Source organism: Taudactylus pleione, unplaced genomic scaffold (assembly GCF_031769625.1).
Source record: "Taudactylus pleione unplaced genomic scaffold, aTauple2 ptg001060l, whole genome shotgun sequence".
Classification (NCBI taxonomy): Eukaryota; Metazoa; Chordata; class Amphibia; order Anura; family Myobatrachidae; genus Taudactylus; species Taudactylus pleione.
The window spans coordinates 1-27,222 of record NW_028285461.1 but is presented as its reverse complement, the minus strand read 5'-3'; the positions used below and the strand labels follow the sequence as shown (position 1 = coordinate 27,222).

General features: G+C 44.6%; 1 protein-coding gene across 4 annotated transcripts in view; it reads left to right on the top strand.

Annotated features, from left to right (window-relative positions):
* ANO1 (anoctamin 1) overlaps positions 1–17,088 on the top strand; it is a 194,258-nt gene extending 177,170 nt beyond the window's left edge. For all 4 annotated transcript variants that reach the window (XM_088461501.1, XM_088461500.1, XM_088461502.1 and 1 more), the window contains 11 exons: positions 2,538–2,612; positions 3,250–3,451; positions 3,700–3,811; positions 4,025–4,082; positions 4,321–4,421; positions 4,515–4,660; positions 8,183–8,335; positions 11,017–11,069; positions 13,433–13,617; positions 13,734–13,839; positions 14,382–17,088. In XM_088461501.1, coding sequence (XP_088317627.1) covers positions 2,538–2,612; positions 3,250–3,451; positions 3,700–3,811; positions 4,025–4,082; positions 4,321–4,421; positions 4,515–4,660; positions 8,183–8,335; positions 11,017–11,069; positions 13,433–13,617; positions 13,734–13,839; positions 14,382–14,642 — 1,452 coding nt within the window. In that variant the 3' untranslated portion in view covers positions 14,643–17,088. The remainder of the gene's footprint in view (positions 1–2,537; positions 2,613–3,249; positions 3,452–3,699; positions 3,812–4,024; positions 4,083–4,320; positions 4,422–4,514; positions 4,661–8,182; positions 8,336–11,016; positions 11,070–13,432; positions 13,618–13,733; positions 13,840–14,381) is intronic.
* The last annotated feature ends 10,134 nt before the right edge of the window (positions 17,089–27,222 follow it).

Genomic DNA, 27,222 nt, shown 5'->3' with positions numbered 1-27,222 from the left:
TCCGTTCTGGAACCCAGTGAGTCTAATTCAGGATTTAAGGAAGAGAACAGAGAGCGGAGCTCAGTTTGTATCGTTGTCTCTATCATTTTAGTGATAGCCGTAGAGAGAACGATCGCAGGATTATTGTCTGGAGATCGAGGAGCAGCTTCCAAGGAAGGGGGAGAAGAGTGAGCAGTTGTGGAGGTAGCTCTACCCTTATCCTTGGCTCGAAAAAAATCAGCCGACTCTCCCGGGGCGGACTTTTTATGTCTGTTAGACATAATGCATCTTAGGCGAGTTGAATATCAGTAGAGTAGTAATGGCAAAAGTGTACACCAATGATAAGTGTGGAAGGTCAATGTAATCAAGTAGACGGCATCAATAAATAGCAGAAGAGGTCCTCCCTGCTGGTATTGAATTTAAGTAGCTTTCTGCATTTTCAGAGAAGAGCAGGTCTCTTAACTGATGGATTAGATTAAAAAAATATCCACAGCCTATCTTTTTAAGAGCCAGTCTTTCTAAAATTTGGTCTGACCTGGGGGCTGCAAGAACCTTATTCAGGCGAGTTAGGCATCCTGGAGGGGAAATAGTTAATTAAGGGGAGCCAGTTTTATGTCTGTTCTCCACAGTCAGCAGTCTTCGGAGGAGGCAAGCGGGTCCCGGATAGGGTGCGGACGCTAGGAGATCAATAGGCAGCGGCAGCTGTCGGGGCCCACTAGGTAACCACAATGAGGGGTGGTGGGGTATACAGGGATTCACCCGTCTGTCAAGCTGGGGTCTTTGATGTGTAGGTCTGGAGGGCGGCGGGTCCGGCTGTAAACTGGAGGTCGCAGGCGTGGTAGGCCCTGCAGAAATAGCCTCTCTGGGGGGTTAAGAAATAAATCCTGAACTGCCTCATCACCGGGGAAATGTCTGCGGGTGATAGTAATGCCCGGTGGAGGTGACTGTATGGCGTGTCGGAGCCTTTTTAGGAGGTCTCACTACGGAGCTTTTTTCAGCCAAAATTTGCGCAGTTATTTTTTATTGCCAAAATACGCAACTTTAGGAACATTTTGGGGGTTAATTTATCATTCTGGTGTCCAAAGGGTTTGAAAGAAATCCCCACATTTTTAGCCAAAAATACGGGTTTTGCTTTTTTTTTTTCTCCTGGTCTGGGATGGAGAGAACTTTTTGCCTGTTTTTTTTGTCAAAAATCCGATGGCGAAAACAAACGTTAGTTTTTGCCATAATTAATATAATCTAAACCTACTACCTCATCATTATGTTTAGAGGGGAACTTCACCAAGACGTTAAATTTTTTCTCCCGGCAATGCCATTCTCTCCCTTTATGTGATTGGTTGCCCTGGCCAGCTGAATTGGTATATTACACAACAGTAAGGAAGAGATTGGGTTTGTCAACTGCTCCATGGCACAGATGGCAGGCAAGGGGCAATTCACAACTGTTTCAAGGAGTGACATCAATGGGAAGTTCACTTTTGTAGGTCTTGCCCCCCTCTTCCTCCTCTAAACCAGAAGCCGCCGCAATATGATCACATGGTGTGCCCACAGCATACTGATTATTTAGTCATTCTATCCATCCCTCTCCCATAGAACTCTATATAATCCCTACTGTGGTTTCTGGTGGGAAATGGGAACCTGTCCTATTGTCCTGAAGTGAAAAATAAAAATAAATGGTGGTTGTAGTTCACCTTTAAAGTTTAAGAAGATAGACATTCAATATAATTCATCTCATTTACTGTAGCTGCAAATCAAACCCTATCCTGTGGATTCCAGAGGTTCCATATAAAATACTTGCCGGTGTGGGATATACCCTACCCTGTGCAAAGATTCCGCAAGGGTGTCTGCTTGACTCGCCTTACTACTATGAATCTCTGTGTTCGGACAGTGGGTTCCATCACTAAGGTGGTAGATCTGTATTGGACTAAAACCAATATGATCCATCACCCAGGTGCTTCCACATGTGTAGGTCACTGCTGCAATATGGGGGAATGACATGGTTAGAAAGTTCCCAGTTATGCCAATTGTAACCGAATGGCATTGAATGATTGTCACTTATACCAATACATTTCCTAGAAGGCTGTAGACTGAGATCCCACATTTTCATTCTAATAGGCCTTATATTTTTAGCATAAGCAATTAGTGTCCCTCCTGTTACTGAGGAACTAAAAGTCCTAGCATGCCCTAACAGATGCTTATGGGTTATACTGGGACTTGTAGTCGCTGGCGATATAGCCGTGTGAGAGGTGTATATTTTTATTTATGTAGCTTTTACCACAAAATGAGACTCTTCTGGCTGGGAAGGTCCTCACGGGCACAGTTGAGAGAAGGATTCGCTTTAAGCAACAGGCACAAGCATGGGGAACTTAGACTTCTAGCAGCACCTCCTGCCCTGCATCACAAAGCCGCTTCATGAATTCCACCACACACTGACACTTGTTTGGATGTGGTTACAGAATAGATCTATCAGTCTTGTTTGTTTTGCACATTGTGAAGTCCTCCACTCAATCACTCCTTCCCAGAATGCACCGCTGATTCTCTGTTCCCCTCCTGTATTTTAGACGGAAAAGGAGAAGCTGACGTGGCGGGACAGAGTGCCGGCTTATGTTACAAACTTGGTTGGCATCCTTTTCATGGTAATTTTATTTTTCTTTCTTTTATTAGTCTTCTCTAAAGGCATGTGTTCCTCCAATGGCTGTTGTGGAATATTTCTGAGTGCAGTGAGTCACTGGTAGGCGGGGGGGCTGATTTGAGGACATATGGACAGATTGTGCGCCATTCAAATGTAGAATTATATCCACTTTATAAAGTGGGGAGTCTAGGCAGGACATACCTTTCCCTATGTACCGGCCTCCTACCTGAATACTAGATAATGGCAAATACGTATTAGAGGAAAGTACGTCCTTACTCTCTTACTCTTTATAAAGTGATGCTTTCATTTAAGAAAATAAAATGGCAGTAGGGTTAAATGAAAGGAGGTAGATCCTTCCTGCAAGGTACTGTACGTCTTCTGGAGTCATTTGATATGCAGCCTTCACTAGACCGCATTCATACTGTATACTTTGCAATGTACTGTAGCAATCGCGGCCTGGAGAATCTAGTTCTTGTGTCGTCTGTTTCATGTTTCCTGACTATTTCTCGTACATTTCCGTTAATGTCTGCAACCTCTAAATCTGCTATCTTTTATCATATGTACTTTGCTATCATTAGAGAAGCTTAGTTATTCTTACTATAGACACGTGTTTGCTATATCTGTACATTTTCTTACACTAGATTGGTTTGACGTTTGCAATTGTGTTCGGCGTCATCGTGTATCGGGTCTCCACTGCAGCAGCATTGGCCATGAGTTCCAGTGCCTCCACCCGCTCCAATGTCAGGGTGACCGTAACCGCTACTGCCGTCGTCATCAACCTGGTGGTGATCCTCATCCTGGATGAAGTGTATGGGTGCATAGCAAGGTGGCTCACCCAGATTGGTATGTCTCCCTTCTCTAGCTGGGTGGTGATGGGATGGGAGAGTGGATACAGCTGCAGATACATGGTCACTGGCTTCTGGCCTCTGTATTATATAACACATTGTTTTAATGCTATGTGATCACTCTGAGCATGTAAGAAAGGCTTCCCGCACCATCCTGATAAACATCACATACTGCAAATAGTTATCCGTAATTGTTTTATCCTACTGCCGCCTTCAGACGCTCACTTGTTTGTTTTGTTTGGACAGAGGTTCCAAAAACGGATAAGACTTTTGAAGAACGTTTAATATTCAAGGCTTTCCTCCTGAAGTTTGTCAACGCCTATACACCCATCTTTTATGTAGCTTTCTTCAAGGGCCGGTGAGTGGAAGCATCTTGTGTACTTTGGGTGCTGTATTGTGGAATGGATATATTTATCGCTCTGCTGTTAACTCTGTTACCGTCTATCTTGTAAAATTCCTGTGTTGTGATTGGTAACCTAGCCATTTCCGTGAATTTGTCTACCTATCTTAAGACCATGTGTTCGACAGAGGCCAGACCCCTACATAGAAAAAATTCTCCTCTTGTTTTCAGGTTTGTTGGGCGTCCAGGGGACTATTTGTACATTTTTGGGTCGTTTAGAATGGAAGAGGTACGTATGTCTAGAGATTTGGAAACTAATTAGTGTAAAGGGGTTTTGGCTGTCGGGAGCGGTTGGATAAGGTCTTCCAGTGAGCTGGTGAGGAATGGGATTACAGATGTCAGCTGAACTGTATTTTTTGTCAGAAAGCCAGATGGTCCTCTGTAACTTTGGGTGTTCTCAGAATGAAAGCAGTCCACGCATGTAGCAGCGATAAGACGTTGTGCATTAATGTGCATCTTCTCTACAGTGTGCCCCCGGTGGTTGTCTAATGGAACTGTGTATCCAGCTGAGCATCATCATGTTGGGCAAACAGCTGATCCAGAACAATCTCTTCGAGATAGGAATCCCGTGAGTCTATCTCTTGCCTAATGAGCTGCTTATGGGCTTTAACGGACTCGTGTTTTTTTGATGCATGTTTCTAACACCCACATATTGCTTTAGGAAGATGAAGAAGCTGATCAGATATATAAAATCAAGGAGGGAAACCTACATGGATCATGAGGAGCACGTCAAAAGGAAGCAATGCTACGAGATGGATTATAACCTGGAACCCTTTGCCGGGCTGACACCAGAGTATATGGAAATGAGTATGTCAGATCCTTCTCTGTATCACTCAGATCATTAACCCATTCATAATAAGGGGGCTGGTTATGAATAATACATCATTAGTGGTGTTAGTGAGAGGGACAATCTTAATTTACAGGGTGAAGCAGGGGTGTAGCGGGTGTCCATGGCGCCCGGAGCATGTGTGTGGTACCATGCCCCCCCAAGTGTTCCAGGTAGGGGGCATGTCCAGCAAGTACCCCCTCACAAGCTCTCTCCTCCTCTCACATATCCCCCACACACACGGCTCTTCCCTCTCCCTCAGCTCTCCTCCCCTCACACAGCTTTCCCCACCTCACACGCACCGCTTTCCCCACTCACACGCACCGCTTTCCCCACTCACACGCACAGCTTTCTCCACTCACACGCACAGCTTTCCCCACTCGCACACGCACAGCTTTCCCCACTCGCACACACACAGCTTTCCCCACTCGCACACGCACAGCTTTCCCCACTCGCACACGCACAGCTTTCCCCACTCGCACACGCACAGCTTTCCCCACTCGCACACGCACAGCTTTCCCCACTCACACGCAGCTTTCCCCACTCACACGCAGCTTTCCCCACTCACACGCAGCTTTCCCCACTCACACACACAGCCTTCCCCACTCACTGAAATCCCTCCACACAGCTCTCACCCCCCTTCACACACACAGATCTCCCCTCCTAACACACTCATACACACTCCTCCCCTTAACATTCCCCTATCTCACTGTTGCAGTGCACTAGGAATCAGCCATCAGACGGGGGGCGGATCACCTGCTGTTGAGCAGAGCCTGAAGCACATAGAGATCTATGCCTCCATACTAGGGGCATGATGTGGGCGGAGCCACAAGCGGTGCTCTGCCCACACCCTGTCTGGAGGCACTGATCTCTTTATGTGCTTCAGGCTTTGTTCAGCAGTGGGTGATCCTCCACCCATCTGATGGCTCATCTCCGGCGCCCTGGATGGAGCAGACGCCTGGAGCAGGAGTTCCACTGGAACCACCCTTTCTACGCCCCTGGGGTGAAGAAATCCACCGCTTTCTTTGGAGTGGTTGTCTTTTTATAGCTATGGCTGCAAATATACCATATACACGGGTTATAGTGAGAGAGGAAATAAGTTGATTGTTTTTCTCACGTTTCCCCAATTTGAGGCATCAGACAGATAAATACTTTGAAAGACATTTGTTATTTGGCTGTTTTGTTGCATCCATTGTAGCATGAAACCTCAAAATGTTTGGCATTCAGAAGAGATGTGGATTGAAAGATCTACAGTAAAAAGGTAGACAATGTCTACATAGACACCAGATGTTATACAGTCAATAGGTCGACAGGGACAATAGGTCGACACACTAAAAGTCGACATGTATGAAGGTCAACGGGTACAAATGGTCAAAAGGTCGACATGTACAGGGTCGACACTTTTTTTTTCTCACCCTAACCCTCCCCTTGGTGCCTAACCCTAACTCTCCCTCCTAGTGCCTAACCCTAACAGCTGGGGTAGGTGCCTGACCCTAACCGTCTCTTCTAGTGCCTAACCCTAACCGTTGGGGTAAGTGAATAACCCTTAAAAAAAAAATCATACGTCGACCATATTTTTTTTTTGTGCCGACCATTTTCATGTCGACTTTTTGACAGTCAACCTTTAGTGCGTCGACCTTTTGTCCCTGTCGACCTATTGACTGTCTAACATCTGGTGTCTATTATTATTATCCTTTATTTATATGGTGCCACAAGTGTTTCGTAGCGCCATACATAGAACTAATAGGTGAACAAGAAAAACAAGTAACTGACAGTACATTACAGTGCAGGACAAGGACACGATTTATATACATTGCTGCAATAGCGATTAAAGCACCCACAATAAGCAGCAGGGAGTTGGCAGTCATGTGTTAGGTGCCCTTATGGGGAGTAAAGACTAGAAGAAAATGTAAAGAGAAGCGGGGAGGGAAGAGGTCCCTGCTCGTGAGAGCTTACATTCTAAGGGGAGGGGCCAGCTCCAGGGTTCTGAGCACCCTGTGCCGGCTGTTGAGAGGGCGCCCTAACTTCGCGCGACCAAATTTGTGGGTGTGGCCTAATTACCATAGGCCATGCCCTGTGTGACGTTATTTGGAGGCGTGCCCGCATGGCACGCCTCCAAATAACATCAGGCTGGGGGTAAAGCCCAGCACTCCATCACTGGCTGGACTTCCCCCAGCCCTCTCCCGGCAGTGAATGGTTGCCGTGCGCATGCGTGCGGCATCCATTCACACTCTAAAGGTCCGGGTCCCCAGCCTCCCGATTTGACCACCTGCGGGCCACTTCGAGACAATACTGTCCCGCTGAAATCGTAATGTTGGGGAGGGGTGCCGCCCTCTGGTTGGCGCCCCTGTGCGACCACACTGGTCGAACACCCCTAGAGCTGGCCCTGGGAAGGGCAGACAGACATGCGTGACACAGAAGAGGAAGATAGGGAGGAAAGAGCATGAGGTGGGTTAGGATGAGAGCTGGATGGCCTTGATGAAGTAATGGGTCTTGAGAGCCTGTTTGAAGATTTGTAGAGAGGTGAAGAGTCTGATAGGGAGAGGTAGAGAGTTTCCAAAGGTAGGGAGCAGCACGGGCAAAATCTTGGATGCGGGAGTGGGAGGAAGTAATCAGTTGGCAAGAGAGGCGGCATGCATTAGTTGAGCGAAGTGGATGGGCGGGACTGTGAAGGGAGAGAAGGTCAGAAATGTATGTGGGGGAAGATTTAGTGAGGGCTTTGTAGGCGGGTGTAAGAACCTTGAATTGGCATCTGAAGGGGAAGGGGAGCCAGTGTAGGGCTTGTAGGAGAGGGGAAGCAGATGTAGAACGTCTGGAGAGGAAGATGAGCCGAGCAGCAGCATTGAGAACCAATTGTAGTGGAGAGAGGTGGACATTGTCTACCTTTTCACTGTAGATCTGTAGACCGGATCCCATTCAGAAGATTCAGTCGAATTTCACTGGCTAGATGACCACAAACCTATCTGTACAGTTGCCAATTTTCCATGATCCAAATTTGTGGTTTGAAATCTGCATTTTACGTTGTGTTTGAAGACATAATTATTGCAACTTTTTTTTTGTTCAAGGTTCTATTCTAAACTAAATACCATTTACAGTCATCATTTTCCAGACCCAACCAAGGGGTAAAATTACTAAAGTGAGAGTTTTTAGAAGTGAGCTTTAGAATTTAGAAGAGATGTTGCCCAAAGCAACCAATCAGATTCTAGCTATTATCTTATAAGGTGCTAGTTAAATGTTAAGTAGAATCTGATTGGTTGCTATGGGCAACATCTCTTCTAAAACTCACTTCTAAAAACTCACTTTAGTAAAATTTACCCCCATGTGTCAACTGAGGCTGAATCTTTTTTTTTTTTTTTCTAAATCAATTAAAATGAGCATTTTTGCACAGGTCTGATATGCGACTTTGATTAGTAATGTGTGTGTTTTTTTTTTTTTTTTTAAATATTGTTATTGCTTTCTAGGATGAATTTATCTAAATTTGTATTTTTGTCCCTCTTTTGTAGTTATTCAGTTTGGATTTGTCACTCTGTTTGTTGCCTCCTTTCCTCTGGCTCCGCTCTTTGCTTTACTGAACAACATCATCGAAATTCGTCTGGATGCCAAGAAATTTATCACGGAACTCAGAAGGCCTGTAGCGGTCAGAGGGAAAGACATTGGTAAGTGATTGGCCACAAGGCAGAGATGGGGCTCTAATGTAGGGTTTCTAGGGGTCTATTAATGCCAGTCTAGGCCTAAAAAAAAATGACTAACTAAACAGCATAGCGTGGCGGGAAACAGCAATGCTGTAATGAATGACACCTGTGATGAGAAGTGGGTGGATTTAGACTTCTCTTATAGGATTTGTATATCATATGGACGGCCGGTTGCATGTGCGTCATTTACATCGAGAAGACTTGGCACCAGGGTGCACTATGGGAAGAAGGCAAGCCGGCGGAGGCAGTGTGATGCTCTGGGCCTATCTAATCTATTTCCAGATTTAAAGAATGAGGCTACAATGTTAAAGGAGGGTGAGACAGACAGGATAGTGCAGGGCCGGCTCTAGGGGTGTTCGACCAGTGCGGTCGCACAGGGGCGCCACCCGTAGAGGGTGGCATCCCTCCCCAGCATCCCGATTTCACCGGGACAGTACTGGCCCGCGGGTGGTCAAATCGGGAGGCTGGGGACCCCCAGCTGTGCGGCGGTGCCGGACCCCCAGAGAGTGAATGGATGCCGCACGCATGCGCGCGGAAACCATTCACTGACTGAAGAGGGCTGGGGGAAGCCCAGCCAGTGATGGAGTGCTGGGCTTTACCTCCAGCCTGACGTTATTTGGAGGTGTGCCCTGCGGGCACGCCTCCAAATAATGTCACATGGGACATTGCCTATGGTAATTAGGTCGCGCCCCCAAATTTGGTCACGCGAGGTTAGGGCGCGCTCTCAAGAGCTGGCACAAGATGCTCAGAACCCTGGAACCAGCCCTGGGATAGTGGGAAGTGCAGACAGTCATTTAGCCATTTACCTTGATTAATCATGGTCTGTTAAAGTGCCATAAAACAGTCTTACACTCCATATTTGACATTTACAATATATGGAACAAGATTAAACTTGTTGAAGTTTTTTTTTTTTCTTTGCATGCTGCAAACATTCTATATGTTTATAGGACTCTTTACTTTGATCCACCTGTGAAAATGATTTGGCAATTAAATGACTCTGGGGCAGATGTATGAAGCTCTGGGAAGTGACAAAGTGGAGAGTGATAATCGACCAACCAATCAGCTCCCAACTGTCATTTTTTCAAACACAGCCTGTAACATGACGGTTAGGAGCTGAGTGGCTGGTCGTTTATCACTCTGCACTTTATCACTTCCCAGAGCTTCATACATCTGCCCCCCTGTCTTTTCCATCCGATACTCCTGTGCATGACTTCAGAAATCCAAACCTACAAAAATTAAAATAAAAGCTCAACATGGGATGTTTCTGAATTCTATGCAGGGATTAATATCCATAAAGATTAATGTAAAGTTTAAGGATTTGTAAGGTCTCCCCAGCGCTGAGAGGGTTAATTAACCTGTAGAATGCATTACACTGAGAAGCTCTATATAACGCTGCACCCAATGTGTTGCTTTGATGGCATTTAAGGAGTGACGCTGGCTGAGAGGTATGTGCAGTGTGTAGAGAAGCCTCCAGCTGGAGATTGTAAAGTGAGGATTGCGGGAGAATGTTCTCGGTCACAGGATGGCTTGGCTGTGCCTCTGACATGGAGTAAACTGTATGAGACACTTTACATAACTTGCGCCCTCTGCTATTAATAAGTTGTAACACTATCGGGAAGATCTCGTTCTGCAAGTTAAACATTTGTGCAGACACCCCCTAGTCCTGATGAGACAAACGTGCGTCTTCTGAGGAATACTCCTCCCCTTATTCTGTCACCTGTATCAAAGAAACTGAGAATAAAATACCCATTAATCAAACCGGATACCGAAGACGACTACATGTGGCTCAGATCCGGGCCTAAGTGATTTTAGATTAAATAAGGGATGAGAGAAAAATGGGTACCTGTAATCGCCCAAATTAGTAACTGCGGAATAAGTCAGTCACTGCATCATAAGCAGAGATATCGGAGCTATAGCTGGGGTTCTCAGGGAAGTGTCTGTGATGAATGGTCACTGGTGTAATTAGTGAGATGTGTTAAACTCTGTAGACAAAAGTAATTGGACACTTACAGCATTTTATTGATGTCAGTACTTTGTAGGTCCACCACGTGCAGTGATTACTGCAGACTCCTTCTTGGCAAACTGTCCACAAGTTCCTGGACAATAGCAGGCGGTGTGTTTTGGCATCACGCCTTATATACAGTGACCAACTGTGACATTGAAGAAGATAGAGTCGGCCTAGAACGCACCCGTTGCTCCAATTTGTCCCAGCGGTTCTCAATGGGGTAATCATTTGGACTCTGAACTGGCCAGTCTATCCAGGGTACCAAATTCACTGTATACCAGTCCAGTGATCTTGTTGAAACCGCCACATTAGTGGCCATTTGGAACTCGTGTGCAATGGTATGTATTTAGCTTGCGAAGGGGTGTCCAATCACTTTTGTCCACTCCACATTGTGAAATTAAACATCATAATTGCTTACCTTTTCCTTGTTTCCAACAAGGCCTTGTATATCATCCAGGGCTGTTTATTTGCATTGGCCTTGGATGTGACGTAGATTAGCTCTGCTATGTATATTGGATGTATGTTTCCACAGAGCAGTAAAACGTGTGTATTGGAGGGGAGCAATGGTAAATCTGAATCCAGTGGAAAACATTCTATTAGGGCTAGTGATGTTAATTGTCCTGTACTGTTTCTTTTGCAGGTATTTGGTATAACATCCTGCGAGGTGTTGGCAAGCTTGCAGTGATAATAAATGTGAGTCATTTCACTTTGTCAGGGAACGGTCATCATTGTGATTATCTCATTAGTTTATGTTACACGGCTGTCTGCAGCAGAATGCCATGGAGCCTGGATCTTAGCTTGTTGCAAAGTACAGATAGTAAAGAGATTGTTCGCTGATGGTCCTGGTTTAAGTGATTGCTCCATATTTCTTCACTTAATATTGTCAATCAGCCTTTCCCATAGTTACCGAGCAATGCTGGTGAGCGTTAAATGGTCATCTTAATAAAACATAATCATTGGTTAAAATAAAAAATAAGGATTACAGGAACCATGATTGAAGTCGCTCTGTATTGGGACACTCGGTGGCGTCTCAAATCAGAAATGGGAGACGGCAGATATCTACATGAACGGTCTCCTCTTTCTCTAGACTTGCATACTGTAAATATCCCAATATCATGTGTTCCCGTATAAGAGATAGGCTTTCATAGAAAGGACACCACCTGTGCTGTTACATGCTTTCTACTGATATACGGCTTCTGATCTCCTTTACGCCGTCTCGGCTGTACCCAAGGAAGTGGCCCTGAGGACGATTTTGTGGGCTAAACTGATTTTGCCACCTATCCCCTTCACTGGGGTTTTCTGACTTTGGGCCTTGTACCTCCGTGACATCGCTGGTTCCTAGCAAATCTATAAAAGCTGGTTATTGGTCGCCCTATAACATGTCATAGCGTAGGTGCAATATCTGCAACATTGTAGGACACATTTGCTCTTGATTTTTCCTTTTAAAAAAATTTTTTTATGCGGATTATAATTAAAACAAACAAACAAAAAAACTTAATTCGGCCAAGTTTCCTGCGATAAAAAAAAAAAAAAAGTGAAAATCTGCAGCCGGTCACTTGGTACCAAGGGCCTGATTCAGCAAGGAACACAGTTGCTTATACGCACGCAATTGGCCGATTGTTACGTACTGCGCCTGCATCACAGTGCGCATGTGCAAACTAGCCACTTTGCTTGGAACTGCGATTGCAGAGGGTAAGCAGACCAATGGCAGAGTGATTGACCGGAAGTGCCATTTATGGGTATTGACGGGGTGTGATCGGGCAAACGCAGGCGTGCTAGTGCATTGCAATGCCGTTGCAGGGGCTTGCATAAATTATCCAATGCGAGGCCATAAGCCAGGGGTCTTCAACCTTTAAGGCAGTGTGGGCCACATTAAAAAATTCAACGAAGCCAAGGCCACTAAGCTATACTGCGGTATTTAAACTCTGCCCCCTCCTCACACAATTATGACCCATAACTGCCCCTCCTCAATTTTAATTATGTCCCATAAGTGCCCCACTCTGCAGTGCCCTCAGTAGTGCCCCTTATACAGTGCCCCCAGTAGTGGTTCCCCCTATGCAGTGGCCACAGTAGTGGTTCCCATTATGCAGTGCCCCCAGTAGTAATCACCCCCTGCTGTACCCCCAGTAGTAGTCCCCCTATGCAGCGCCCCCAGTAGTGTTCCCCCTTATGCAAGCCCCTAGTAGTGCCCCAGTAGTGGTCCAAGTAGTAGTAGCCCCCCTCCACCCGATGCAGTGCCCCAAGTAGTAGTAGTCACCACCCCTCACCCCCGATGCAGTGCCCCCAGTAGTGGTGTCCCACCCCCCACCACCCCCCAGCAGTGCAGACAAAGACACACATGTACAAAAAAAACCAAAAACACTTACCTGAATCCCCGCTCCTGCTCCCGCCACCGTCCGCTCCGCCAGCCTGCTCTGAGTTATGGGACGTCTCTCCCATCACCCATTGCGGGAGCCGGAAGATGGAGCTCATGAGTGAGCTTTAGCCCCGGCTCCTGCAGTGGGCGCAGCAGCCAATGAGAGTCTGTCTGACTCTCATTGGCTGGCTGTCAAAACAAACACGCTGATGCCGGCGCCGGTGTGTTTGTTTCTGTGTGTAGTGCAGACTGCACTTACTGCGCTCTGCACTACAGTAACCATCGGCGGGCCACGGGTTGAAGACCCTTGCCATAAGCTGCCTAAGCACCGATAGCGGACGTGGCTGTTATCAATCCCTGAGTAAGGTCAGGGCTTGTGCAAATGGGTCCGATGTTACCGACTGTTTCACTGTTGCCCTAGTATACGGATGTAAGGGGAAGTGGGCGTCCTTATGTCTGCTTGCGATCGTAATGTGAATGCAAACATATAAATAGCGCCACTGATATTAGCAACTGCGGTGTGTGCGTATAAGCAGAATTGCGATCCATAGTGAATCGGGCCCACAGTGAATCAGGGCATGTTGGAGGGTACTACTGTCATTTTTAGGGTGTTTTTAAAAAAAAAAAGTTGGCGAAAGATCTTTACGGTAAGAAGCCGTCGCAAGTTGATTAACAGATGTAATTTGTTGTCACCGCTCAGGCCTTTGTGATATCATTCACCTCTGACTTCATTCCACGCCTGGTCTACCTGTACATGTACAGTCCTGATGGCACCATGCATGGCTTTCTGAACAACACGCTCGCCTACTTTAATGTCAGTGACTTTGTACCTGGCACCGGGCCCAACATTGAGCAGGACCCAGGATACCCGGTGGAGATATGCAGGTAGACATGGAGGGCTGTGTGTATAAGACTGCGCCTTCTCGCCTCGTCCGCTGGCTCCGTGATCACAAGAGTGACCTATTCATTGAAAAAACTTTTTTTTTTTTGTTTATATTCAGATACAAAGATTACAGGGAGCCACCGGGGTCCGACAATAAATACGATATCACAAAGGAATTCTGGGCCGTTCTGGCTGCAAGACTGGCATTTGTCATCGTTTTTCAGGTATCCTCCGCTCATAGATTTAGCTATTCCCGTAGAAATGATTGATAAACCTGTTATAGCAAAACTATAAAAGGTCTGTCGAAATATCTTGCATCGTAATCACCTTGGGCCTCATTTTTGGAAGTGATTTTCCACCTGTGAAAAGCTTGTGCTACGGGTAGGGGGGGTTGGGGGCAGATTTAAAATGTGTGAACGTATCAAAAAGTTTTCTAGCTCAACTCTAGATTACTGTATTAAAATAAAGCTGCTCCAACATGTTTTTGTGGCCTTTAGACGTACAATATAACTAATAGCATTGCACAGTTTTATGGCATATTCTTCGGTGCAGTTTGTATTTGGAAACGCGATGTCATCAGAGTCCATTAATGCCTTAGGGAAGCTGGGGCCATCAGAAGCCATTGTTCTGGCAGCAGCCATTATAGTCCTATTAGGGTTGGAAATGCTACAGAGGGGACCCGTACTTGGAAATTAAGTTTCATTTCAACAATGTGGGCTCCGTACTCCCCAGTCTCATTGTGTTTCTATCTGTGTTTCTGTTGCAGAACTTGGTCATGTTCATGAGCGATTTTGTTGACTGGATCATCCCAGACATTCCCAAAGACATCAGCGAGCAGATTCACCGGGAGAAGGTCTTAATGGTTGAGGTGTTTTTGAAAGAGGAGCAGGGGAAATTACAAATGCTGGAAACCTGGAGAGAACAAGATAAGAAGAGAGGTGAGAATTGTAACAACCAAAGCCCCAAACTCTCCCGCAGCAACACCGGGAGTACGACTTCGGCATACTCGTACCGTGTGGACGTTTAGGGCAAGCAGCCCAGAGGACGTAATGATCGGACATTCATTCCACTGGCAGAAACGCCGCTTGAGAGCTGATTCTTGAGTATCCGTTGAGCTCTTGTCTTTGCAGCCTCTCTTGGTTCCATCCTCGTGTGGACAGAGGACCATGTTTCCGAGATGAGCAGTGGGAGGGATCTCTTTACTGCTCGGTGACCGGTATACCCTGCTGTTGTGTTATACAGTAGCAGTAGAATACAATTCCTCTGTATTATATACCTTGTGCCTTCTGCTGAGTCATTTGCAAAATTGTTCAAGCCTGTATAAACAAATCAGCCTGGTCATCTGCTGGGGTGTATTGCAGACCACTATAGGCAAAAGAACAATAAAGCTGCACATAGGTCTTTTATATCAAGTAACGCTTGGATGGGACAAGGACGCATGATTTCATGGATCCATTGACAATGATGGACAGCTTATTGCTGACATTCCAGAGGAGCCATCTTTGAACACACCCAGAGAATCCTATCGTACGAGAATCTTGGGAGTTCTCTTTTAAGAGCCAAACGTGAGCTTGTTTGCAAGGTCTGTTGTTAGTTGCTCCAGCTTTCAAGTTATGGTCCCCCAATTCTGTGGCCATGGACGATCCTTTCCTCAGCTTCCTTTTGGCAGGAACCTCTCCTCTGGCACTTCAGGGGTTGCGCTCGCAGAGAAAATATTTTTTTAGATACTACCTATGCAATGTAAAGACGACTTTTTTCTTTATACAAAACTTTTATACCTATTTATTGATACATTTTTTTGTTTTGTTTTTTTGGTGGTGTAACTGATCTATTCCTGCTGGGAAGCAAAAACTGCAATTCTTGTTTTAGCCTATGAAGTGGTAAAGCTGGCGGGGCGTCCATTCTTTTCAGTGCCTCGTGTTAGCGCCTAAAGAGTTAATTCTGCGATATTCAGCGATCTGGTAGCAAATTTTGCGAGTTACTTTTATATTATATGGTACTTGTATTTGTTATATATATAAATGATGTGTCTTTTTTTAGTGGTTCTCCATTGCATCCCGGAGGTTATATGAGCTGGGATCCGATTTGAGTCACAACGTCTTGTAGGTTAATCTTCGTCATTCTCACATAAGCAGGAACATAAAACATAACGGTGGAGTACGTCAGGGTAGCGGCAGCCATTTTTGTGGGCTCAACCAATTTTCCTGAAAAAAAACTGCCTATCCATTTAGAAGTGCTTCAGAAAGTACCTCTTGGATTGTCACTAGGTCCTTGTGAGGTAATAGGCTGAATTATCACCCATACTGTTTCGTTGTACAAAATGAATGCCCCCCTACTGTAGGCAATAGTTGGACTTTTAAACGTATTTTCCTGGAACTTACTTGTTTCTTACCAAAGAAGTAAAAGGGTTTAGCAGTTGTATAGGGGAATCTGACAGGAATGTTGTTCATTGGGGATGTATCTTTACTGAAGACTGACTGTATAGCTGGCTATACAGCCTGTGATGTGTCATACGTGTGTAAGAAAGAGTCCCTCACACATGCATACTGTATTTAGAGATGTATTTTGCAGACACGCCAAGCTTTCTAAAGCCTTGAATGGGAATTTTGGGCAAAGATCAAACAAAGTTTGTGTCAGCAGAGAGTGTGCACGACGCGTTTCATACTGTGCTCATCACTCTGTTATGTCTCATGTTCTGCCAGAGCTGTGGAATAACCTTTTCTGGGATATTCTCATTTATACAAAATGTTTTGTTTTTTTAAACTGTAAAAATAAATTTTTAAATGGAGGGTGGAAGACTGATGGATTATTTAAAAATACTTCTGTGTGACTATTCAGTACCATGAAACTCACATTAAACGAACACTGGTCTGTTCTACGCTCTGTTGCAAGCGGATGGTCCATACAGAGTCCACAGGTTACTATCAAGCATCACTACTACCGTTTTGTAATAAGCGTTCAGTGTCTGAGGTTCTCCACGATCCATTGCCTGGAAAATGTATCTACCTGCTCAATTAATAGACAAATGCCGTATGTTGATTGTACCCCAGTAGTGGAATACTGGCGTACTATTTTACAGCGCACATTGGGCAGTACACGGTAAAAAGCGACGGTAATTCCGCAGAGAGAGAACACTCACATTCAGGTCATGATGAGCTTGGGTCGTTATTTTTATATATTACGCCTTTGTGACTAAACTTTTGGTGCTTACGCCATTCAGTGACTTTTAAACAATGACATTCCTGCATATTTGTGTAATCCCAGACAATGTACATCTAAGACTGCTGTAGAAGAAATCGTAACATGGATTGCCTCTGAATGTAAATGGAATTCTGTATATGCTGTACCCGTGGCACATTAAGAGATTTATTGAAGTTCCTCAAATGTTTTTTTTTTTTTTTTAAAGAAGTTAAAAAGCTATACAAACCTGTTCTAGATAAGGATGTAAATATTATTCATAATAAAGTTTAAGATGCAGTTCTATAAAAATGTCTTTCTTTTCCAGTTTGACGATGCTAATGACCAGCAATTTGTAGGGACGTTCTTAGTCGCTCACTGGGGAACTAGTTACGTTTCTGAAGGCGCACATCCACTACCCGATTAAACAGAGCGAATGAACGATATCGACATCGTTATCGTTCAAACGCTCGTTAATCTGGCATAAATCGGGCATGCAAATGTCAAAAACGACCAGCGATGCGCCCTCCCGCTGGTCGTTTTTTGACCTCTATCATCGCCCGAACATACTGGTCAATCTGCTGATAACGACAGATTGGCCATGTTTGGGGATGAGGGAGGGTGCCTACACTGAACGACCGATCGCACAGCACAGGCTGTGAAACGACTGCACGATTACAATGTCGTAATCGTGCAGTCGTTTCACAGTCTGCTAGTGGATGCGCCCCTTGAGGCATACAGCAAAGGTGCAAGTTGTTTATCTCCTAGTGAATTAAATCACTTAGGGCTCTGTTCAGCAATTAATTATTTACTTAATTTTTTTTTTTCACGCATTTTCACTGTTCAGCAATCTGTTAATGGAAAAAAAAATAATGCTATTACCTTCTCCGTTAATACCCATCACAGAGTATTGCTCTGTAGAGAGCAAGTCATTGCTTTCACCAGTGCTTTTTGGTTTGCTGAATAGCAAAATAACATTAAAGTGTTAAACTCCTTCATGAATGTTCACTTTCTATAACGCCATCTGAGAATGCCGTTGTATGAAGAAAATCCTTTTCTTTCACGAGAACTGCATGGACTGATGGAAACGTTCCTATCAGTCCCTGCAGGATCGTGTAGCTCCGCCCCACTGGCCGCCTTACTTCCTTTGTGCTCCGCGGGAAGTAAGTCCATGTTTAAGCCGCAAACAGTGTCTGCAGTGTTCTAAGACAAATGTCTACAAGGGTTTTATATTACTCATTCTGCATTTATCAATATGCGATATGTAAATATGGAATATATATATTTTTTTTATCTCTAAATTTATATCCCATCACACTGTGCATGACTGACGAGGTAGGTGGGTTTTTATTTTTGGAAGTCCGAAAACAATGTCGTCTGTAACTTTGCAGGGACAGCATGATAACGCAACTGCTGTCCTTGCATACCATAATGCTGAAAAATTGATGATTGCAAAAAAAAATCGTGACTATATAGCCCAATTAATATTTGGGACAACGACGCCAGTAATACTGAATAGGTGCCTATTTATCAAGCTTTCTTTATTTTAAAGAATTATGTAGAAAGTGCAGCTTTAAGGTTTTCACACAAATCCCCTGCAGAATGCTAATCAGCACTACATTGGGGCCTACGATCTGACCCATATGTACCAAACTCTTCAGATGGTGTAAACCGCTTTAAGCCTATGGAGACCTGACTTGCAGGAGAGGGATCAGCCCAATCTCTCCCCCACAGCATCAGCCGGCTCCGTAAACTGACGCAGGGCCTGATTCAGAGATGCATGCCAACCCGATGGTTGGTGCACATCTCCGAAGTTTAGTGATCTGCGCATGCAGGACTGCAGTGCTAGTGTGCCAATAGTCGCAATACTGTAAGTTTCCGCCCTCCCTGAGACACCTATGAAACAAGGTTGTTGGTAGGCTTATTCATCTGGCTTCTAATATGTTCTTCTCTTATTTAGCTGCCGATGACACACACACGTTACAGCTGGTAAGATTGGTTGCAGTGTTCTGTATTGTACAATAGCTTAGAGTACAGTCATGTCCAGCACTAGCACGGAGGCCAATGTTAATGTCTACATTGTTACAAGTCTACTGTGATTTACTATTAAGTACATAAAAAGCATTTAAGATAAATCCTTATTTGTATTCTAAAATGCATATTGTATGAAGGACTGACGCCTCCCCACTAGGTTCATGAGGTGCTTTAAGATTATGTTGGTCACTCCTGTGCTTTTACAAACTGGCTCCCGGGTTGAAGAGGCTGAGACCTCAGCCGGTGGTATACTATGAAATCGGCCATTTCAAAATCTTTTGTCAACAGTACTTGGAATTTAGGTAATAGAGATCTGTAAGGAATGGTATGGGGTGTCTGGAATATCTCAACATTTATTTGTGCGTGACTAGGACAAAAACGAAAGACTTTTATACACTATTGTGATACGTTCTCCTCCCAACAGTTGCCATCAAGATAAATTAAAAAGGAAAATTCATGCATCTTCCCTTGACCATACTGGCAGATGCACTGTGTTTGCCAGATTCCACCGCATGTGCAAAAAGTTGTTTAAGTGACATCATGATATAGATATCTTTTTAAAGAACCTCTGATCAGTTAGAAAACCTATTACCGCAATCTGACAATGTGCTCCAAAAAAAAAAGAGACCGTGGATGATGGGTGGCTTACAAACAGGTATTTCATCAAAATTCTGGGTAAAATGAATCATTTGCTGGTACGAATAGCCTGCAGGGAGTGTTCACGGTCCGCAGAACCTGATTTCACAGCTTGTAAGTCTGTATGTGTTGAGATGTTCTGGATCTGTACAGCTCCTTAGGCAGAGGGGCATAGGCCTCTAATCTGACTTGTCAAAATCCTTCCGCTCGCAACATGCTGCAGGCACTGACGACTCTATGGCCTTTCATGTCACAGCCTGGCAATATTCGTTTTTTAGGAATGATGAAGAGTCTGAGCCGAGGACGAATTCCCAGGAATATCCTCGTTGCTAGTCTAGACTGGAATGTTGATTTCATTAATAAAATATATGATGGCAGAGTTGTCAGTCATCACTAGGGCAGTGCCTGGCGGAACGCAGCCTCCAGCCCAGATTCTCTCCTATTCATTATACTGTGGCCGAGTGACTCAACAACTTGGCCAGATGTTCGAAGCCCAGATGAGAACATCACATTCGCTAACTTCAACGTGTGGAATCCAGGTCCATAAATAAGCTTTTTTTTTATGTAACGGCTGAAAGTTATGAATTAGCAAGCCATTGACCTCGGACGGCTGGCATGCATTTTAGTTTTATTGCCGAGATGTTTCCAGTGAGAAACTTAATGAAGTATTGGTGGCTATTTTGAGTACTAGAAAACTGGAGCGTTTACGCTCTGTCCGGAACACACTCGCACACAGAATCTCTGAGACACTGGTGACAGAAAGCAGGATGGAAAGGTATTTCCTGTCTCAGGAACAGAATACACCCTGACCTATTCTTCACTGGAATTAATTGGAAACATGAAATAATGACGCAGGGTGGAAGGTGCAGGACAAGGAAGCTTCAGTGTAACATAGACTTCTCGTTGATAAATCAGGCCGCGGTGTAATGTAATTTTATGTCCCATACTGCGTGATTAAAAATACTGATCCGGGACCTTTTTATATTTTCAAGTTTACTTTTCTTAATATTTTTATTGCAAAACAACCTTTCGTGCTACTGTAGAAGAAACCAAGTTCTGTGGCAGAAGAAAGAGCCAACAATTGGGCCTGTGTTTGGTGTCTCCCCCGATTGTCAGATATGTGACACATTCTATTGGAACTGACTTTGGGGGTCCCAGATTGCTAACATACTTCCCAGTCTTTCTCACGGTTGCAAATTGAGCATGGTCACGCGGCATGTGAGCTTGTGCCATGGAGTGCGCCATATATCCCCCTTGGGTCTTGAGCAGTATTTCCAAAAAACTGGTATTTTCCAGCTCCATGGGACAGTCCCCTCAAATTGGGGTAAATTGGGGGTATACAATGACACAATTATGGATGGGGTCCTAGCTTGAAAGTAATAAAACACGTTTGGATAGCTATAGGGCACTCTCACATGTCTGTGCCCCAGGCACAAGCTTACTTTCCGGGGTTTATTTAATATGATTTGACTTTGCAACATCTCTGATCTTTTTTTTTCAGCGATTTTTGCAGCGGGATTTAAAGCTACAATTATTTATTTTTAATTACAAAACCTTGTGTGTTGGGTTGGAAAATACAGATTTCTCCAATCCAACACGGAAAGATGCTTCAGGAAGCCCAGGATTATTTATGTAGCACTTTTGCCTAGGTGTAAATGAGTATCAATTTAAATGTCTTTGTTTTCCAAATACAATAAAAATAAATATGATGCATAAACATGTAGCATTATATTATACACTTTCTAATCAATCCGCTCAGGGTTAATTAGTCAGCTGACACAAATTTTTGCTTTGAATTTGGCCACTTGCAGATCTACCGTACACCAATCTCTTCCCCAACCTTACACTTGAAATGCCAAAATCCTATTCCTGCTTTACATGTTTTTTTGTTACAAACCAAGGGGTATATTTACTAAAGTGAGCGTTTTTAGAAGTGGAGATGTTGCCTATAGCAACCAATCAAATTCTACTTAACATTAATCTAGCACCTTCTAGAAGATAATAGCTATAATCTGATTGGTTGCTATGGGCAACATCTCCACTTCTAAAAACTTTCACTTTAGTAAATTTACCCCCAAGAGTCTAACCTGCAATTAGTGCACCTACCAGTTCTCTCCCTAGGTGTAAGGAAATGATTTTAACTTATGGAGGAGAGAAGACTAAAACGACTAAGAATACTTTAATTATGATCAGCCTCTTTTCATTATTCATTTGGTATGAGTTTAATTTGCACAATTTCCAATACACACTATGGGGCTCTTGGTGTGTTGACTGAATCTGTGTTTAAATCTCAAATGCAAGGTGCATTTTGCTTTACTTGCATAAATCCATCAAGGCTAAGCTTGGTAAGGCTAGCATCTGCAAATCTGATTCATATATTCCAACTGTATGTTGTTCGATATATATGCTAGTATTTTTGACCCTTCATACTGTAGTTAGTAGGGTCAGTGTTGCAGGTGTCCCATCTATACCCCGTCCGTCACAGCTGTGGGGGTCCTTGGGGGGGGTAAGAGTGCCAGTTCCCACTGCGCATCACTAAAATGGGAGAGACCATACACTATGATATTATAGATTTCAGAATTCTGCTAAAATTTAAATAAGCAACTCTATTTTTTTTTTTTCTCAATCTAAATAAAATGTGGAATGTAATGAATTTGTTTTGGTTCATTATTTAAAATAAAAAAAAAATGAGACGTTGGTATATTATTTCAATAATAACCGTTTTAGCAGATACCCTGTACCCTCCCGCTCTAGCTCTAGGGGACTATAGTCCGGATCCTAGAGTCCAGATTTCCACCTCTCTAACAAAATAGTAGGAGCCAAGTATAAAGTTCCCCTGCTTACCAGCCACCTAGTTACAAGACTCACAAGGTACAATGACTTGCAGCAGTGGTAGCGGGATGTTACATTTTCCCCTCTGTGAGAGTTTTGGGAGGGGAGATGTAGTTGAGCACGTTGGGGTGCGGGGCTGGGCAGATTTAGTCACTGGGCCCCACATAATGTAGCAAATCACAGTACACAAACGGGGAAGGGCCAAGATGACATGATTCCCTGATGTCCAGTGGCATCACTAGGGTTGGTGTCACCTAGTGTGCTCCCGAAAAAGGGGGGGGGGGTACGGCCTTGCAGCATGCCCCCGTTTTCATCCCTCTGGGGGCATGCCCAGGACTCCCAGAGTTGCAGGGCCGCCCCCAGAGACTCTCCCAGCCTGGCTTCCGTCATTGTGGTATCAGCCCCTCAGATGGTGTAACCTGGTGCGGTCTGCACCCCCCTAGTGATGCCACTGACTGCATCCATCATGATCCCCAATCCCACCTATTTCATTAGGAAGTGGGTGGGATGCAGGAGGGTGACTTACTCCTTCAGCAGTCTGTGGAACTCCCCAACAATGATGGTATCCTATGGGTGTTCTGTGTGAGGGTAGGTAAGTATGGCTTAGCCCAACAGGAGTCCCAGACTCCACAGCATGGACTACTCCAAAAATTACAATCTCCTCTGCATACTGCAGAATTACCTGTTTGAGGGCTGGGCCCTACTTTTAGTTAGTTAGATCTTCCATGCTCCCAGGTCCAGACATGGGTGGCTTTAGATGTATCTGACTCCATGGTTAACCCCTTACGCACTTTCCCTTGATAATGGGACTTCTCATCTTCTGGGTGTTAGGGGAGGATACCGCACACGTCATTGATCAGGACCCTCCTGATAGTTACCCATAAATCACTTGGACACATTATAACACTGTAACAACAATGTAACCACAACCACACCATTCAACCTACAACAGAGTTTTCCAAACAAAGGACTGTAATGGTGGAGTTTGGGAACCTCTGGCCTAGACGATAAACAATACACAGCTTCCGCAATACACCACAATGGAATACAGTTCATATATACGTACATATATAGGATAGAGGTTACATGACTATTCTGTATGCATTTCACCTTGGCAGCAATGTAATGGCAATAACATAATTAAGAAATACACCACAGATGCATCCTAAATATGTCATAAACTCAGAATAAAATACAAATACAGTTTTCCTTTTAAAAACTACTTGTTACATTGGCATATGCAAGACAGTGTTTTGCTGGGTGCAGTAGTTCCGCAGCAGCTCCGTTTGGATAGTAAATCACCTCTGTGCAGCCCGCTATACTCCGATTTGGTGACTATAATAAAAAGCTAGCTTTCTCTGGCACCAGTATACAACCTAAATGATTATAGCATCATATCCCCATTGATGTGAGAGAGGCAGATTATGGTGACATTAACCCCTTGTTTTGCCACAATGGGTTATCAGTAAATGTCTTGGGGGCCCATTAATTATTAATGGCATTTGCAATATGCGTTCTGGGCGTGATATTAGCGCCCATGATCGCATTGCAGGATGCGATTACATTGGCTGGATGTATCATAGAGCACCCGCAGGGACAGGCGCTCCCGCACATTTCCGGGTAAGGTTGCGGGGGAACCCTCTGCCGGTTGAATCCGCGATGTGTGGCCCATGGGGTTAATCTCCGGAATGCTTCACAATCAGCGCAATTATACAATGATAAATGGGACCTGAAGTGACAATAACAGATACTTGTTTTAAGGAGCAGCTCTGTACAAACGTTTATTGTGTGCTATATGCTTTATACTGGGACTGAGTGATTTGCAGTTTTTTGCAGCCTTGTAGATAAAGAATATAATTTAAACAATATCATTGTTATTTCTGGTACTTGTTAGGTTTTTGGCTCCAGCGTGTGATTGCAATGACACATGCTAAATCCATATTACTCTGCCAAAAAGAGTTCTGTAATAGCTTGTCCATGATGGCCATTATCCTTATTTTCCATCCACCCATAGGAATAAAGGTGTAATTATAGTGCAAGGCAGAACCTGCTACTGTTATACCTTGTGTAATTGTAGCCTTCGCTATGTACTATGGATAGAAACTGCTCCAGGCTTATTCTAGAGAACTCTCAGTAGAATGAGCAATGTGAGCAGTCACGCTTTGTTGGTGTGTTACTTCCTAGGCCGGACGAGGCTGCAGATGATCCCTGTGTTGCATAAACTTAGTGTGATTATTGATGTATGTGTATCATTTTTGGCTTGTGCCATGTCCATGTATGGGCTTATTGTGATCCGAGGAGACATTTTCGCTGCCTGGTGTTAACAAATGTAAATGTTTCTCTTTTGCTGAGGTCACTTTGCTTTGGAAACAAAATAACAGCTGAAGAATATTTTCATATAAAATAATAAGGTGCTAGGCTGGCTGTAATGTCTGTGTGAATAGAAGTACGGTATCGATCTCCCTGTATGTTAATATCTATCCTAAAAAAGGAAATGTCACCTTAACGACACTGGTGATAATTAAATCTGGTAAATTAGGAACCATAACATTCTATGATAATAATGGGTAACAGACAACCCTGAGTCTTCCTTCTTTATTATCAAAGGTGTTTGTTATGGCTTGTTTGTTAATGCCTGCCAATATGTTATTACAGAGAAGTGTCTCTTTGTTAAATGTATGGTTTTAACTTTGTACTGAGATTCTGGGTAATATGCAGCCACTACTAAGTTATTGGCCCACCACTGAAATGCGTCAGTTAACTACCCCTCTTCTATAAGATTGACCTACTATAGTCAGTGCTGTACTAGGACCCTGGTAAGGCCATCACCTCCGTCACCAGTGCATGTGAGGTCATGATGTCACCTGGACTGCTAAGAGGAAGTCTTGAGAAGGCAGCCAGCCACATATCAAGGCACCACACAGGTGCCACCAAAGTAGTAACAGTGCTGCCCCTCCGCGTTGCACACTGGGCAGTGACATTGTTTGCAATGCCCTCTGGGCCTAATTCAGACCCGCTTGCGAGCGCTGAGCGCTCACAAGCGGGTCGATGTTGGCCAAGTGCGCATGCGCACGACGGAGGCGGCACCGTCGTGCGCATGCGCGAGACCCGAATAACGACGGACAAGTCGTCGCTATGGGTCTCGCACCAAAGGAGGCGTGCTGTCGATGGTGAGTGATTGGTGCTGTCGATGGACGCTCTGACAGAGCGCTCGCTCTGAATCAGGGCCGGCCTTCTGAATTTAAGAGCGGCCTTCTGGCCACTTGCATAGCTGTGGGTAATAGCGAGAGGCCAAAATGATGGTTGTGATGGTCAAGACCATCGCGACCATCGCGCTTGCGACGAGACCCTTGCGGTAGGGTCTCATTGCCGCAAGCCCTGGAGTGCTTTTGGCTCTATCATAGCCAAAAGCACTCCCACTGACATCACTTGTGATGTCAGTGGGGCCGGCCCCAGACGGTAGGCGTTCCCATGGGAACGCCTCCGTCTGGGCAGCCACGCCCACCAAAGGGGGCGTGCTGTCACTCACCATCGACAGCACACCTCCTTTGGTGCGAGACCCATAACGACGGCTTGGCCGTTGTTATTCGGGTCTCGCGCATGCGCACAACAGAGCCGCCTCCGTCGTGCCCATGCGCTTGCGAGCGGGTCTGAATTAGGCCCTCTGTACGGTCCTGACTACAGTAGATTCTGATTGTTTTTGTCATTGGCTATATGTAGCACATTTCCATTGTTTCTCAAGAGCAAGAGAGGTTTATATCAGAGCTTCTGAAAATCCTCCGGCTTTAGGTTTAGATCACAGGGTACCTGTCATCAAGTAGGGGGTAACATCTGCTGTCACAACTTGCCACTGACCGCAGGGTCAGTGGGGACCCTAGTAAGGAAGGTGTCGTGATCTAACATTGTCTGTTGCAATAGGCAGTGTTGCCTAGTAAGATCCTGCAATGGGGATGCTTTACTGTCTAGCTTTTGGAATTTGACGTCATGGTGTAAAAATGTAGATTAAAATAAAAAAAATAAAAAAACGGGTGTCGCACTTAAATGTGGTCATTTGGATCAACAAAATTAAGTAAGAATGGAACAATAAGCTCCCCCATGGGTAACTCTGGAAGACTCTTTACTATACCCCAAATCTATAGGGCTAGAACTGTTTATTTTCGACCTAGTTATGACATTTGCTTACGTAATGTGGGATAAATTCTCTAAACCAGCTTCCTACACCTCGCCATTACTACTCACTCAGTGCATCACATCCGAATTTCAAGACCTCTCGCTTATTGCTGGAGAAAAGGATCCGCAGTATTTTTTTTTCAGACACTGGATTACACTGTTTCAAAGATTTGAAGTGAGCACAGAACATCCAGAATTAAGATTTCTAAAGGCCGCATCTCCTTACAAAGAACCATCAAACAAAATAACAGTATTTGCGGCATCTCTCAATTGTGACTTTAATAAATAAGAAATTTTTTTTTAAAAATCAAGGACATCCTTTACGTGCCCTAACTAATGGGGTAGGGAAGGGGGGGGGGGGCCTGAAATTAGTAATTATGGGCCTTTTTCAGATGTGCGCATAGTCGTCACAGCGGTTGCGTCTCTTTGCGGAGCCGCATCGGCGATAATACACATCACTGGACTGTGCAACCTAGGAGATGTCCGATTTCAATGCCCATGGGTGGTGCAACTCCGCCGGTGGTTCCAAACACTCCACCATCGGCGTACCATCAACACTTGCCCCTGCAGGTGCAGTATCTTCATTGGAACATTGCATCTGCGGTTGCGGCTCTGTGTCTGAGAACGCAGCAGCTTTCACTAACAAGCCAACGTGACAGATTTTTGTGCATTCTCTTTTGGTCATCTCCCAGTCACCACCCAGGGGCGCCAATGGGTTTCCCTCACCAGTGTTGATACCAGTGGTCCCGTACTCAATA